A 17440-nucleotide genomic window follows, 5' to 3' on the forward strand; every position below is an offset into this window, starting at 1 on the left:
CTGAAACACAGAACCTCCCATACTACAGCACTCTCTCAGTACTGCACTAAAGTTTCAGCCTAGATCTTTGTGCTCAAGTCCCACACAGGGACTTGAACCTACAACCTTCTGACTCAGAGGCAAGAGTGCTATCAACTGAGCCAGAGCTGAAAAAGTGCAAAGCTGCATGGCTGAATGACAGAATTTCCTTCCACCATATAGAGGTTTCACAAATTACGAACAGCGGACAACTAGTATTTATATAGCACCTTTAACATAGAACATCCCAATGCACTTTCCAGCAATGTTATCAAAAAAAATTTGACACTGAGTCACATGAGGAGATACTAGGGGTGAAGAGGGGAAGAGAGACAGAAAGGTTTAAGGAGGGAAATCCAGAGTTAAGCGTGCTGAAAGCTGAAGGCATAGCAGCCAATATTGAAAGATTAAAATCACGATGCTCAAAGGGCCAAAATTAGAAGAACGCAGATATCTGGAGGGTTGTGGGGCTGGAGAATATTAGAGGTAGAGAAGGGCAATGGAAGGATTTAAAAACAGGGACGAGAATTTTAATCGAAGGGTTGCTTAACCAGGAGCCCAATGTAGATTAGTGAACACAGTGGTGATGGGCAAACAGGGCTTGGTACGAGTTAGGACATGGGCAGCAAAGCTTTGGGTGTCCTCAGGTTTACAGAGGGTAGAATGTGGGAGGCTGACAGCAGTGCATTAGAACAGTCAAGTCTTAAGGTACCAAATGCATAAACAAGGGTTAAGTGGAGTTGGGTGACATTAGAGACAGAATTAGGTGATCTTAGTGATGCTGCAGGTATATGGTTGAAAATTCCTCCTGGAGTCAATATGACACAAAGGTTACAGCTAGTCTGGTTCAGCCAGATGCCTTCGCAAAATCCTCCAGATCCATTGGCAAGAAAGACAGTCCAACAGCAGCTTCCTATCCCAAGCCAAATGCTCAGCATCAAAGCGCTAATAACTCAAAACCAGCTCCACTGGGTGGGACATGTCGTTCGTATGCCTGATGCCAAACTCCCGAAGCAACTGTTCTACTAGGAACTTGATCACAGCAGGGATCTGCCAAGAGAACAGCGGAAACCCTTTAAGGATGTCTTCAAAGCATCCCTGAAGAGATCAAACAGATCTGCCAAGAGCCCTGGCTTATGACCAACCAAAGATGGTGAAGATTCATTCAGGAAGCCACCAAACACATCGAGAGGCTTCGTCAGGAAGCAATAACCTCCAAACAGCTCATCTACCTGACCCTCAAGCACCACTTACCCAGCATTGGCAGAGTCTGCAGGTGGGGAACCTGTCACCTTCCGCCAATGCTCTGCTTAAGTCCATGGCAGAAGGTCCATGGACGGCCTTCCCGCTCCACTGCCAATTAATGCCCATTTAAGGGTCTCATCCTGCCACCCAGTGGCAGGCAGGGGGCTGGCAATGCAGTGTGCATGACAAGCAATCCCAAGTGGGATTGCTTGCAGGCTCCCAGGGGATCCTTTGTTCAAAGAATTTCAGTGCCTGATCGAGGAATCCAGCATTGGGAAGGGGGCAGGGGGGCTGCTGCGAGCCAGCCTCCTAACCTTGCTATTAACCCACCATCCCAGCCCACAACTACCCTCCTGCCATCACTCACCTCTGGCCTGGGCTCCAGCGATGAACCTAGGGCTCAAGTAGGTATTGTACCAGCAGCAGTCACCACCTCCCAGGTGACACAATGGCAGTTCTCAGCAGGCGAAGCTTTTGCTCCCATAGTCCTTCATCCAGGGGGAAAGCCCACCGCTGGCATGTCAAGTGTCAGAGTGGAACAAGATGCAGGCCTTCCCAAAGAGAGGTGACATATGGCTCTCGCTGGCTCTTTAGCTGGTGGCCAAGGCCCCTATTACCTCCACAAGATTCTAGCCAATTACTTTGGTCTTCCCAACAGTTAGTTGCAGGAAAATTCTGCTCATCCTGTACTGGATTCTGTTCAAGCAGTCTGACAATTTAGAGACAGTGAAATCTGGGTGCTGTCTGCACACGTGTGGAAACCAACACTGGATGGTGTCACCGAGGGACTGCATGTAGAATGGGGCCAAGGATAGATCTTTGAGGATGTCAGAAGTAGGAAGAGAAACCATTGCAGGTGATTCTCTGGTTACGATCAGACAGATAAGAATGGAACCATCCAACTGTACGACAGTAGAGAGGTGTTGGAGGAGGACACTTGTTTAACAATATCAAAGGCTATATACGGGTCAAGATGGACAAGGAGGGATAGATTACCTTTGCCACAGTCACATAAGATGTCAATTCTGTATGGTGGCAGGGGCAGAAACCCGTTTGGAGGGATTCAGGCATGGGTGAAGGCGAGTATGGATTTGGTAGGCAGCAGCATATTCCAAGAACTTTGGAGAGGGAGGGAGATAGGGGATGGGGTGCTAATATTTCAAGGAAGGACAGGTCAAGAACTATTTTACTGAGGAGAGGGTTGATGATGGCATATTTTTTAGGCGTAAAGGACAGTACTCGAGGAAAGAGAACCATCAGCTAACTTGGGGGCCTGGAATGGAAGCTGGTCAGCAGCAGGGGTAAGGAGCAGGTGGATCTCATGGACGAGGTGAGCTTGGAAAGGACATGAGGGCAGAGAAGAGAGAAACTAAAGAAATATGCTAGTACAGGCCTTGGGAGGGGAAACTTGGAGGAGGTTTGGCTCGGTAGGGTGGGGAAGGAAGGGGAGCAACAGAAGCAGTTCCCTGAATGGTCTCAGCTTCAGTGTCAAATTCATCCAGGAACAACGCACACTTGTCCAACCTCAGCAACATGCAAATATTTGTACAGTGGCAAAACACTCAGTACAATTACAGGTTATGATTCCTGGTCCAACCTCAGCAATGCAGTGCAGGCAATTTGGGGTGACAAATTAAGATTACACAAACAGACTGTTTAGCTGAAGTAGATTTTTCCTGTACTGTATTCTACCTGCACACTAAATAAACTTGGCAACTCCTGCCATGCTTTACTAGAAGCTGGTTAGAGGCATGTGAATGCATTAAGTCCATCACATTATGAAATTCCTCTTCTGATGAATGGAGATGGGGAGGAAACAATGCTTGAATGTCACTCCCCATTTACTTCACATTTTACACAAAATTCTCCCAGTAGTAGCAGCTGGTTAAGACAGGCTGGTAAATACACAAAACCCAGGAAATAAGCAAGTTTGATCCATGGTCTATGTGATGTGGTCCCCAGTGCTGTTCTGCCAGAGATCTGCCATTCTATGGAGACTGATAACGGTTACCCTGGCTACACAAAGTTACCTTACATGAATATATATCACGCCAAAATGACTTAAATTTTACAGATCCTACCTTGATTCAACTGGACTCTTACAGGCCTATCTACAGTATTTCCAACCTGTGTGTTAATGGAGGGGAGACAGGGGAAGGGTACCAGGCATTGCTCCTGCTCAGTCCAGTTGTCTCAGTTGCAACATGCATGTATGAATGTTTACACATGAACTGGGACATGATGTACTTGCCATGACAAGGAAGGTTCACTAGATTGATAGCTGGGATGAGCGTGCTGCCCAAGGGGAAAGATGGAGTTGAACGGGCCTACACTCTATGAATTTTAGAAAAATGAGAGATGATTTCATTGAAACATCGAATTCTTAGAGCTTGATAGGGTAGAATATGAGAGGCTGCTTTCCCCTGGCAGAGTCTAGAATTAGGGGGCATCGTCCCAGGATAAGGGGGTCAGCCAGTTAGAGTTGAGATGATGAGAAATATCTTCACTCAGTAGGTTGCAGATCTTTGGCAATCTTTACTCAAGTGCTGCAGATGTGCAGTCGATGAGCATATTCAAGACTGATATCAATGGACAGGAATATGGAGATCAGGCGAGAAAGTGGAATGAATGTAGAAGATTGAACTTACAGGCAGTCCTCAGACTTACAACACAAACGGTTCCTGAAAACCAAGCCTTCAGTCGAAACGTCATAACTCAGAACCGATTTTCCCTAAGAACAATGTTACAAATGGGGGATTGGTTCCTGAGCCAAGGCCTGATACCCTATTTTCACCAAAATAACTCAAAATTTTGTACTCAATCAAATATAGACAAGTAATATAGCAACATTGATGTATTGTTGTAAATAACAACCATATTGACATAAAAAATCACCAGCTAAAAATACATATAGAAACATAGTACAGTTCTGTACTGATGGCATCGAAATAGCAACTGAGCATCAAGTCGGAGCTGGGCGGCGCAGAACATCAATGTGCACGTATGAACATTTGAACTTGTTCGCTAGTGTGGTGTCATAAAGTCAAAACTAATGTGGGAAAGTCAAAAAAGGGTGTCAATTTATAAACATCGTAAGTGCTGCTCTTCATAACTCGAAAGTTGTAAAGTTGAGGACTGTCTGCATTATACGGTGGAGAAGGCTCCAGGGGTTTCTATGTTCTTATGCAACATAAATAATGCAAAACGGAATTTCACATTTTAAAAAAATTGAAGCAGCATTAATCTACAAGACTGCATTAGAGTGGGTTCAAACCATAGCTAAATTGTTCAATGCAGCAATGAGTATACAGGAAGGGGAAATAGAAGACAACTGCAGCTCTTGTGAATACTGCTAGAAGGAATAGATTGCAGTCAAGTGGGATGGTGCAGAAACGAGAGGATCTAAATCTCAATTAATGGATCAGGGTTTTTATGTTCAAACTAAGCTTACAAAATGATGTATGGTATCAGGCTGTAACACGAAGATTCAGGTGCTGTTCATTAACAGCATCCAAACCAGGATGCATAATGAAACACATTCCAAGGTTAACCCAATGCATCAGACAATACTAAAAACTGAACCACACAGGCCAGGTTCCATTCCTCTAGTGTGCTAAACCAATCTCAGCCAGGACAATGCAAATGTGCACTAGGGACACCCTGCAAATGGAGCTGTCAAGATTAAGTTCTGTCTCCACAGTTGAATTCCCCGCCAGCATGAATAACAGCAATCTGTGGAAGGTACAAGGCAGCTTGCCACTGGAGGAGAAAAGGAGGGGAGAAAACGATGGAAAAGTGCCTCACAGTCTTTGTGACAGACAGCTGGATCCCAAGGAATAGGTTTTATTGTATTTTTAGCATGATTCCAACTCTCAACCAAATCAACTGCTTTACATCTCAAGCCGCACCTACACCAAGCATCAGACACATGGATGTTTATACTTCAAAATACAGCACAAGTGGATTTAAGCTGTAGGCAGTAATTCAACTTCACAGCCTTACAGTGCACATGCAGTACACTGTTGCCATTCAAAGTTCTGTGAAGTGAATCTCTATATACCACTGTTGTTTAAGTTAAAAGGGTTAGACTACATGAAGCCTGCTGCTAGCAAAGTATAACACCAAGAATGGAATTCCACTTGTGTGCATTATATAAACCACAAGCCTAAGTGTGTTTTGAAGACTGGTGTTCATATGGTACCTTTCACATTCTTAAGTCATGTTAAAGTGCACCATGGCCAAAGAAAGAATTGCTTTCAATTGCAGTTAGCATTATATAAAGTAAATATTACAGCCAATCTACACACCCCTCGATCCCCAGATCGCCAAGAGATAATGGCTATCTGGACTTGGGGCTTCGTATTTTTTGGGGCTATTAGATAAAGGACAAATTTTGGCTAGGACAACAGGAGAACTTGAGACTTGTCACCGGAATGTCATGGATTCTTGAATGTCCACAGAGACAGACAGACAGTGCCCAGATTTATTATCTAATTGTAAGATAGTACCTTCAACAGTGAAGTATTCCTTCAATATTGCAATGAAGTATCAGCCTAGATTGAGAACTCAAATCCTCAACAGGATTTAAGTCCATGAGCTTCTGATCTAGGACAAGCAGGTTACTATCTGAGGAAGCCAACATTACAAGGTTTGGCAGTCATCTATTCTCAATATCTAACTCATTTTTTAAAAATGGATCCCAGACAATCCTGTATGGCTGAGGTCAAGTGCACCATTTGTTACAAGTACTGAGTTTCAAGAACAATGGAAATATTAACTCCAGTCTGCATTGTACTAAAACTGGCCCTAGGATAGCAAAGAACACAAAAAGTAAGGAGAGATTTAATAGAGGTATCCAAAGCGGCTGGAGCAGATTAATAGTAACTTTCAAATGGGAACTTGGTTTATCTCAAAAAGGAAAAAAAAATTAAGGCTTTGAAGAAAGAGGCAAGCAGACTAATTGGATAGCTCTTCCAAACGGGCCGAGTGGCACTTTCTATACTGTAATCAGTCAGGATCCATATATAAAAACGTTCTTGATTCATCTTTCTTTCCTAATAAATATCTGGGGCTGTAAGTTGGATATGTATAGACAATACTGGGCTCAGCTGTGATGTTCTAACTATTCCAACCATGTCCTCTTCCCCGCTCTCCGCCTGCTTCATTCAAGAAGTTCAAAGTAGCAAATGACAAATTAAGCATCGTCAGTGAGTTCTTCATCACAAGAGAGTGAGCAGCGCGTCGAAATGGACATCCAGGAATGGCAAAAAATTAAAAACAAACCTTGTGAGTTACTCAAGAGAGCTGATGAGATTAGTAAGGAACAGGGGTGTGTGTGTATCTGGACGAACAAGCTATCAACTGCCAGTCTCACCCTTCTCAGCTCTGAAAGCAGGGACCTACCATCTGATAGAAACCAAATAGGAGGGTGAGAATCCAAGGCCCCAACACTTCCACAATTAGTGAAAGAATGCAAACCCTTTAAAAATATAACTATCCCATCTCCAATGACTGTGCAAAGGGACAGAAAAGCAGAGATATGCAACCACAGATCCATAGCAAGAGTGAACAGGCAGCATATTAAAGGCGAGTCCTTTAAGAAACACCACTCTTTAATGGGAGTTGAAATACAGCATGGAGTAGGCAGCAGCTCCACAACTGGATTATGAGCAACAATGGGACTGGTGGCACAAAAATAATTTCTTGAAGCCTATGATTAAAACAGGTTTTTGCAGAAATATTAGGTGAGCAACAGTTGATCCACTGAGAGCTGTGACCAGGCTGCACAATAAAACAAATTCATTTCTTAAGCCAAAAGAAGCATTCCAAGCACAAGCTTTATAGAATGATAAAAGTTCAAGCACCACAGAAACATGCAGAATTTTATATTCAGAATCACATGGGTGGAAGGCGAATGGCAAAAAGACGATGTTGAACTGATATCTCAACCAAGCAACGGAGGAGGAGCGCAGTCAGATTTAGAGGCTGCATCACTTGGACATTTGAAACGCCAAGGGAGTTACTTCACCAGGATCTTCTGCATTTTGCCCTTTCCTGCTCCTTTAATGGTTCCACGCCTCACAATGAGAATAGCTTTCAGAAAAAAAAGACAGTTATCCATAAATTTACTGAGCAATGGTGATATAGGCAAGAGGAAAATAATTCTCCCTCAACTAAAGTTGGTGAAGCAGAAATAACCATTCACCAACTGGTTACAATGTCACTCCCAATAAGTATACAGCTGAGTGTCCTGTTCAACTCACTTTTTAAAAATCCTATAGTCACAACAGGCTTTGTTTAGCCCACCTGTGTTGCCATAACATCATTAACATGCTCATGAACCACAGGTCACTTGAACGTAGGTACCTCCCCAACTACCACTCCTATTTAAGTCAGGGAAAATTTCCCTCCAGGAAGTAGGGCTCATTTCAGTACCATATAATTCAACTAGAAAGTGCATTACATGAGAAATAGCTACCAAGTGGGGAAAAAGCTGAAAGGAAAACCATACCTTACAAATTGCATTTCCCATTCACTCAGCGAGACAAAAGGTCAAAAACAGATCCAACTCGTGATGCAACACTATTAGTGAGGAACACTGACGGAGGGAAAGGAAACAAGACAACAGCAGCAAGTTTCTTAGAAAAAAAGGACCGAAAGGAGCTGCAGGGTAAAACATCAGGTTGCCATCCAGCAATTCAATTATAAAACAACACTGGCAAAACCAAGGTGCAAGCCAGGGTGATCCTGGGACCTGAGAACCAAGCAGTCAGAGGGAAGCTCTTATCAAGCAACAATTGCACTCTTTGCTGAAGACGCAGTGACTCATGGGACGACTCCCAGAAACCTGGGAAACTTGAATGAACTTATCCCAGGCACACTGCTGCAAACTAAAGCTTTCAATCCAGTTCAGCCGCACCCACAGCTCAGGGGCAAGTGCAGGTATATCTATAGTAGCAGCTGCAGGCATGCGTACAGTCCATCAGAACATTATTCTATGGGTTCTTGTGTCGAAGGTCTAATGCACATAGGATTAGGTGATATTTCTTGCCATCAATTCAACTAGATTCGCTGCAGTAATGAGAACAATTCAAAGATCTTGCTGGGGGTGCTATAAGAATCACTCTTCATACAAGTCACATGGTTGTTCACTCAGCCTGGACAACAGGAAGAAACTAACCCGATGAGATCAGCCACAGCTTCAATTGCTAATTTCAGCAAGCCTCAGCTAAAGCTGCAAAATTCACAGCTTCACATCTGTGAATGAAATACAATAATGCAGCAGCAAGTGAAGGAGTACTTCAGGAGACCAAAATCACCCAAAAGGACCCCAAATCACCATACAATTAGGTTAAACAATACAGAGTAACATCTGTACTCCTCTGCGTCACACAGTACCCCATTCTTGCTGTGCTGCTGATAACACACTTCCTGCCCATAGAGAGAGAACTAGCATTTATATCGAGCCCTTTGTGATGTCCCACAGCACATCACAGCAAATTAAACACTTTACAAATTATAGTTAGTGTTACAAGAAAACGCAGCAGGCAATTTGCATATACCATTGTCCCACAAACAGCAATGAGATTAACAAAATCATTTTTAAAAAATGTTGATTGATGGATTAATATTGGCCAGCATAGTAAAGGAACAACCCTGCTCTTCTATAAGTGCCATGGGATCTTTAACATCCACCCGAAGGGACAAACCAGGCCACAGTTTAACATCTCTTCAGCAAAACGGCATCTCTAACAATATTCATGCCCAGGTCCCAGGGTAGGATTATGAACTCACAATCACCTTAGAGGTGAGCCTGTTACAACTGAACCAGGGCTAAGACCTTCAAGGGAGATTTGGGGGTGTGGGGAGGGTGGGGGGAAAATGACAGGCAGGAGCAGACAGTACAAGAAGTCACTTTGTTCCTCTTCTGACTGATGTCACAGCAAATACACGGAAGTGGGTTATCCGCTAGAAAATCCTAGAAGAAAATCCACACACAAAATTAGCAGGACAGGGAAAGAGAATAAACAGTCTTGAATTTCACTCCTGGAAACTAAATGTGTGGATATCAGACAGAGGTAAGGACTGGAATTGGCTGCAATGTCCCCACATCTAAATTGTCTGCTGCTTCTCACTACCCAGGCCTACACAAGAACTGATGTGGCAATTCCAGGGTTTATAAGATCTTAAAATCCCAGAGTTGGCCATCCGACCCCTCGTGACTGATCAGATTATGGCCTTAACTCCACTTTCCTGCCTGCTCCCATAACCCTTGACTTCAAAAACCTGAAAATCAAAAATCTGCCCAACTCAGCCTTAAATATATTCAATGACCCTGCTTCCACTGCTCCCTGTGAAAGAGAATTTCAAAGACAAATGAACCTCTGAAAGAAACCGTCATCTCCAATTTAAATGAGACCCAATTGTACCCCTTGTTCTATGTTCTAGAAGAAAAACATCCTCTCAGCATCTACCCTGTCAAGCCCCCTCAGAATAATATTCTGATTACCTCCCATTATTCATCTGAATTCCAATGAGTATAGGCCCAACTCTTCCTCATAAGACAAGCCCTTCATCCCAGGAATCAGCCTAGTAAACAGTCTCTGAATTGCTTCCAATGCAAGTATATCTCTCCTTAAGGAAAGAAGCCAAAACTGTACACAGCGAAGGTAAACTCCTCCATAACCCCGAGATCTATTAGCAAGCCCAAGGGAACAGCCCAGAGAAGTTTTAGAACATATAAAGAAGGTCATTCGGCCCTTTGAGTCTGCTCCACCATTCAATATGATCATGGCTGATCCTCTATCTTAACGCCGTTCTCCTGCGCTCTCCCCATACCCTTTGACACCTTCAGAGTCCAGAAATCTATTTCCTTCTTAAATATACTGCAGCAGAAAATTAAGGAAGTGCACGTGGGGTACGTTATTGCGTGGCTCAGCATATTTTTCATTAAGAAATCCCAGCATTTGCACAGGGCATCACTCTAGGTGTGATCTCACCAATGCCCTGCAGTTGTGCCAAAACTTAACTACTTTTATACTCCACCCACCTTGTAGTAAAGGCCAACATCCTTTTACCTTCCTAATTACTTGTACATACGTGCTAACTTTGCAATTCATGTGTGATACCCAGATTCCTCTGTACCACAGAATTCTGTAGTCTCTCTCCATGTAAATAATACTGTGCTTTTCTAGTCTTCTCTGTCACTATCTTATCCAACCCATTCCACTAGTTGAACTTCCTTACAAACATGATAAATTACTCTTACTGATCTGAGTTCTTTGTTCTGCCTTCTCTGGCCAATATAATTCCACTGGCAACAGGATGGAAAGAGTTAATTAGAGGGGGAAGAAACTTCTGTGCACTATAAGCACCAGCATTAACCAGTTAGGTTGAACAGCCTGTTTCTGTGCATAATACAAGGTCACCTTCCTTCCAAGGTTGAAAAGCTCGAGATTTTTAAATCTCCCCTCAAAACTCAGACCTCTCACCATCAGAAATCAATTTCTGCTCACTTCTTTGAACACGCGATTTGAACATCGCCCATGTGCTACTGACCAGAACTGGGAGAAGCACTCAAGTTCTAGTTTAACCAGATCACTAAACAGTTTAAGCATTAGTTCCTCCAGCTTGTACTTTGATGTTTTGACTACATGCTACGGGCTACAGCATTCCATTTGCTTTGTTGACTGTTACTCCACAGTGATTGAACACAGCAAAGGTCAACTCCCCCATAACCCCTAGATCTATTAACAAGCCTGGGTGAACAGCCCAGAGAAGCTTTGCAGCAGAAAGTTAAGGAAGCGCACGTGTGGCAAATTATGTTATTGCTTGGATCAGCACATTTATCCTCGAGAAAGAAATCCCAGTATTTGCATAGGATATTGCACTATCGGCAGTAATTGCAGAAACTCATCGGACTCGCCACCCCAAACAAAGGACCAGTGCCCCCAAGCACACAAGTTAAACTTCCTCATGGCATTGCAAGAATACAGACCAAAGGGCTCCCAGTTCAATTCTTAATCCACGCCCACTTATCTGATCTGAGTCATTGTAGACAGGAAGAAAAACCAGGCAGGGTTCCTGTTCCTCTGTGAAGTGTGTGGATGTAAATATCAGTCAAGAAGAGTAGGATGGCTGTAATAACTTTCATGGTTGAATCATTACAGGACAAAACATGCTGTTAGAGTATTACATTTTAATAGGAATAATTTCTTCTTGTGCATTCCCATTGTAAAGTTAAAAGGTTTGTTCATGTCCAGTACATTGGGTAATTGAGCCCATATCTACTAGGACTTCAAAATTCACTTTAGCCTAAAACCCGAATGTTGTCCATTTGCTCTCTGCAAGGAAAACCACAACAATCTGATTAGAACAGAAGTTATAAAAGTGTTTATATCAATTGTACTGAATCCTGAAATGCAGATTCAGTATAACTATCTTGTTTTCTATGATTTATTGCTGCACATGGATATTTCCATCATATTTCTAAATTTATGAGAAAATAGTTACTACACTTCAGCTGTAGGCACCATCCTAATATCCGCTACAGCACCACAGCCCAGCTACACCACTACGGCCTCCAAGTCAGAAGGGTGTAGGTTCAAAATTTACCTCAGAGATTTAAACGTCTAATCTTAGTCTGATCTAATCTGTGCAATACTGAAGAATTATTCCATTCCTCAAATTTCAAATACTCACCCTTGTATTCAAATCCCTCCATGGCCATGCACCTTTCTATCTACTAGAGTCTCACAACCCTGCTCGCTCTCTGCATTTTCCAACTTGGCCCTCTTGCGCAATTCTGATTTCTCATCGCTCATGATGGGCATTATCTCTCGCTGGTCGTTTAAGTTGCCCTTTAAAACCGGGTTCTTCACACAAGCCTTTTGCCAGCTGCCCTAATATCGGTAAGTGGCTCAATATATAAGAAATAGGAGTAGGCCATTTGAGCCCTTGGGCCTACTCTGCCATTCAATAAAATCATGGCTCAGTGTGCAATTTTGTCTGATAACACTATCATTTAATATTATTCCTCAACCATCACTAAACCATTTACCTCATTGCAGTTTGTGGGATTTCGCTGTGTGCAAATTAGCAGCTGCATTTCTCTAAAACTGGGACTATAATTCAAAAAGTAATTGATTGGCTGTGAAATGTTTTGGGGTGTCACAAAAGGAGCTGTATAAATGCAAATTCATCTTCCGAAAGCTTTTAAATTGAGCTGCACAATTTTTTTGTCCATCAACTTGGGTGATGCCCGGGGTGGAGTTGGTTTAGCAGAAAAGACGGTTGATGAACAACGGCAGACATTTAAGAAAATAGTTCATGACTCCCAACAAAGGTATATCCCAGTGAGGAAGAAGGATTCAAGGAAGAGGATAAACCAACCATTGTTAACCAAGGAAGTTAAGGACAGTATAAAATTGAAAGAAAAAACATACAATGTGGCAAAGATTAGTGGTAAGCCAGGGGATTGGGAAAAATTTAAAATCCAAAAGTTGACCAAAAAATAATAAAGAGGGAGAAAATAAACTTTGAGGTTAAACTAGCAAGTAATATAAAAACAGACGGTAAGAGATTCTTTAAATATATAAAAAGGAAGAGAGAGGCCAAAGTGAACATAGGCCCCTTAGAGAATGAAGCTGGGGAAATGGCAAAGCAGTTGAATAAAACTTTTTCAGTCTTCACGTTAGAAGATACTAATAGCATTCCAAAAATACTAAATAATCAAGGGGTGAGGGGGTAGAATAAATACAATAACTATCACTAGAGAAAAAGTACTAAGGAAACTAATGGGGGTTGAAGGCCGGTAAGTCCCCTGGACCTGATGGGTTGCATCCTAGGATATTAAAGGAAGTAGCTACAGATTCTGGAAAAGTTCCAGAGGATTGGTGAACGGCCAATGTAACACCCTTATTCAAAATGGGAGGAGATAAAAAACAGGTAACTATAGGCCAGTTAGCTTAACATCGGTCGTTGGGAAAATGTTGGAGTCTATTATAAAGGATGTAACAGCAGAGCATTTAGGAATACATAGTCTAATCAAGTAGAGAAAGCATGGCTTCACAAAGGGGAAACCATGCCTAACAAATTTATTAGAATTCTTTGAGGTGGTAACAAGCAGGATAGATAAAGGGGAACCAGTAGATGTAATATATTTGGATTTCCAAAAGGCTTTCGATAAGGTACCACACATATGGCTACTTAAGATAAGAGCCCATGGTGTTGGGGGTAGTATATTAGCATGGATAGGGGATTGGCTAACTAATAGAAGACAGAGTTGGGATAAGGGGGGCATTTTCAGGATGGCAACCTGTAGCTAGTGGAGTGCCACAGGGATCAGTGCTGGGACCTCAATTATGTACAATATGTATTAATGACTTAGATGAGGGAAGTGAATGTACTATCACCAAGTTTGCAGATGACACAAAAATAGGTGAGGATGACACAAGGAGTCTGCAGAGGGGTATAGACAGGTTAAGTGAGCGGGAAAAACTCGGCAGATGGAATATAATGTGGGAAAATGTGAGGTTTGCACTTTGGCAGGAAGAATAGAGGAGCTGAATATTATCTAAATGGAGAAAGACTGCGGCACAGAGGGATTAGGGACTAACAGGGAAGGCAAATAGAATGTTGGCCATCATTTCAAAGGGAATGGAGTATAGAAATAGGGAAGCCTTGCTAAAACTATACAAGGCACTAGTTACACAACACCTAGAATACTGTGAACAGTTTTGGTCCCCTTATCTAAGAAAAGATATACTAGCATTGGAGGCAGTCCAGAGAAGGTTCACTCGGTTGATCCCGGGTATGGAGGAATTTTCTTATGAGGAGGTTGAGTAGGTTGGGCCTGTACTCATTGGAATTTAGAAGAATGAGAGGCAATTTCATTGAAACATCTTAAATTCTTAGGGGGCTTGACTGCATAGATGCTGAGAGGCTGTTTCCTCTTGTGGGAAAGTCTAGGTCCAGAAGGCATAATCTCAGAGTAAGGGGGCGCCCATTTCAAACAGAGATGAGGAAGAATTTCTTCTCTCAGAGGGTAGTCAATCTGTGGAAATCTTTACCGCAGAGGGCTGTAAGAGACTGGTTCGTTAAGTATATTCAAGGCTGAGATAGACAGGTTTTTAATCAGTAAGGGAATCAAGGGTTATGAGGAAAAGGCACGAAAGTGGAGTTGAGGATTATCAGATCAGCCATGATCTCACTGAATGGCAGAGCAGACTCAATGGGCCGAATGGCCTATTTTGCTCCTAGGTCTTATGGGTATTGTACTAGTGATGTCAAACACAGGCTTCACAAAGTGCCATTTGTTTTATAGTGCATTCAAACTGGTAACGATGCAGATGCAAGATATACACGCTAAACATGATGCCTTGGGAAAAAAAGGAACGCAATGGTATTTGTCCCATGGCACTTGTCCCGTGGCACATACAGTTGAATCTGCATTATGCCTAACTTATCCCAAAAAGTGTCTAATTTAAGCCTACACTATTTGCAACTTATTATTTACTGAAGAGCCAAATCCAATTCCTTCCACAGGGCCACTGAATCTGTAAAAGCAGTACTGTGCTGCTTCTTTACCCAATCTGTGGTCACTCATCTAATGGAGTGAACGAAATGAACACAAACAAGCTATGTGAGTTTGCAGAGAATCTTGTCTGTCCGTTCCTATCTTCATCCAACAGTGTAGCCTCTCCAACGTTGTTTCAAATGAACTAGCAATTGCACCACAGCCTAGAGATCCAACCAGACTTCTACATCTTTATGCCTTACTCATTTGGTTGTTGGATAAGATACAAGAGAAAATATAATAAATAGTTTATAGAAAACACCATAACCTCTTCCAGCATAACAGGAGTGATCACTGGGCTGTATTCCCCTTGTTGGTTCATCCTATTGCTTTAAATAATCAAAAGTTGGACTGTTACTGCGGATAGAATACAGAGGAACTATATTACCCAGAAACAAGAACTGTAAAATCCCATCAGCATTCAGCCAAACCTGCACTATTTCATGGGCATCTTATAGCCGAAATTGCAATGCAGCACCTGTAATACCATCCCCTAGATGTGTGATAACCATCTTTGTGGCCAACTCAGGCAGTCACTCTCATGGGGGCTGTTGACAACTAACTATGATCAGCCAGTGTTCCTAAACATCTTTTAAAAGAAGCAAAACTGGGTCTGTCACCTTGTCCTGTCTACAGCAGGCAATTAAAGCTAACCTACCACCTTCTCAATCAGTTAGACTATCCAAGCTGCAACGCAGGAACATTTCACAGGAGAGATGATTCCCTCCACCCTCCAACAATCTCCAGTGAACGTTTTCTGGATTTCTATCCCAACCTTTTAGCTTGAAGCCCACACATAAATAGGTACACATGTATGTGTGTATGTAGACATATGAAAGTACACACATTATTTTTGTAAGGAAGTATTGAAACACACACATACAGGTTAAATAGCCTGTGTAAGACTTGAACTTTGCTTAAATATTAGTTTAAAATCACCATTACAAAGAGGGTTATAAATGAAAACTTGGTGTGTAAATATAAAATGTATAGTAAGAGTTGTAGTCACAAGGTGGCCCTCCCTCCAGCCCCCCAGACCCATTTTAAAACAGCTCGATGTGATTGTAAGGCCCTCCCTTGCCTGTGCCTGGTCCATGCTCCCTCCTCTCAGAGAGAGGGGATGGGGGGGGGGGGGGGAAGGGGTGAAGTGTTTTAGGATTGAGGAGGGGGTGTAAATGTTTGCTCACCCTCTGGCGGCCTCCAGGCTCTTGATGAGCTTCTTGATCTTCCAGATCTCCACGTTCCTGTCGGCTGCGGTCGGGTCGTCGGCCATTTTCTTCTCGTTGTGCTGCTGTTCTCGGTGTGGGAAGTGGCAGAGACACAGAGAGACGGCGAGTGAGTGGAGTGAGTGTGTGAAAGAGAGAGACAAGCGCGCACACGCACCCGCTCGTTCTCCGGGCGCGCTCACACAGCACGGCGCGCGGCCTCCCCCGAGCCCCGGTTCCGCCGCTTTTATCAAATCCGCCTTTTCCCCTTCACTCCTCTCGCTCCTGCTGACGTCAGGCACCGGCTCGCATGGCCGCCAACCTCACATGGATCGCTCACCCTCTCCCTCTGACGTCGGCGCCAGCATTGCCGCCCCCCATTGGGCCCGCCTGCGACTACGCCACTGACTAAAACCCTCTTCTATTGGTCCCGCTTCGCGCTCCCTACCAGCATTGCGCGGCTGTGCCGTGGAGGTTTATGGGATTTGTAGTTCCCTCCCCCTCCTCATTTCTTCCTTCCTGGTTCTTGTGGCCCACAGTTTAAAAAACCATTATTACTATTTCAAAGCACAACCATGACTTTATTTTAATGTTTTCATCGCTTCCTACAGCCAGAAGTGCCAACCAAAGAATATTCACAGAAGTAGTATAGAGTAATAGGCTAATAGGAAATAATGGTTTTCACAGTTTAACTCAGCTGATAAAAGACACCTTTATTCCCCACCCAAAAAAAATCTTTAAAAATTCTTTATTTTAACATCTCTGTTAGCAAGCCAAATTCCCAGAGGGAAAGTGTCCATCTCGAGTCACACAGACTATGAAAGACCTAAGGTCAATTTGTGGTTCTGGGTTGAGCTTGGTGATCACAGCTGGGACTGGTTGGAGGACTACAATTTGTCTCAGCAACCCGTATTAAGAAAGGAAAAATAGGTCTGCGTTCTGAATACTATCCAGCGACCATAACTGCAAGTATGGGGTGTGGATAAGGGCACAGGGCGAGGCTCAACTCTGCTATCCTTCTTAATCAGATTAACTAATTCTCTGAAGAAGGGTCATAGACTCAAAACGTTAACTCTGTTTCTCTCTCCACAGATGCTGTAAGACCTGCTGAGTTTTTCCCACATTTTCTGTTTTTGTTTCAGATTTCTAGTATCCACAGTATTTTGCTTTTATATTAAATTGATTCTCACTGTTCACACGTGAATAATAGTGACTTGAACAAAGTATCAGAGGTAGTAGATGGGATAGCCATGCAACCATGCCATTGATATGGTGACCAGACATCCTGGTTTTTCATTGAAAGTTCCCGTATCCTGGCTTTTTGCTCAAAATAGCTGAAATGTCCCAGTTTTCAGATTCTGCCTCTTTACATGAATCATAACAGAGATTTCCGTCA

At 43.0% G+C, this 17440-nt stretch overlaps 1 protein-coding gene across 1 annotated transcript in view; it reads right to left on the minus strand.

Annotated features, from left to right (window-relative positions):
• The window catches only part of LOC144685705 (eukaryotic peptide chain release factor subunit 1), a 56188-nt gene extending 39793 nt beyond the window's left edge, over nt 1-16395 (minus strand). Inside the window, exon 1 of the mRNA XM_078550505.1 lies at nt 16027-16395. Coding sequence (XP_078406631.1) covers nt 16027-16112 — 86 coding nt within the window. The 5' untranslated portion in view covers nt 16113-16395. The remainder of the gene's footprint in view (nt 1-16026) is intronic.
• Between the last annotated feature and the right edge of the window lie 1045 nt (nt 16396-17440).

This window comes from Cetorhinus maximus, chromosome 10 (assembly GCF_964194155.1).
Source record: "Cetorhinus maximus chromosome 10, sCetMax3.hap1.1, whole genome shotgun sequence".
Classification (NCBI taxonomy): Eukaryota; Metazoa; Chordata; class Chondrichthyes; order Lamniformes; family Cetorhinidae; genus Cetorhinus; species Cetorhinus maximus.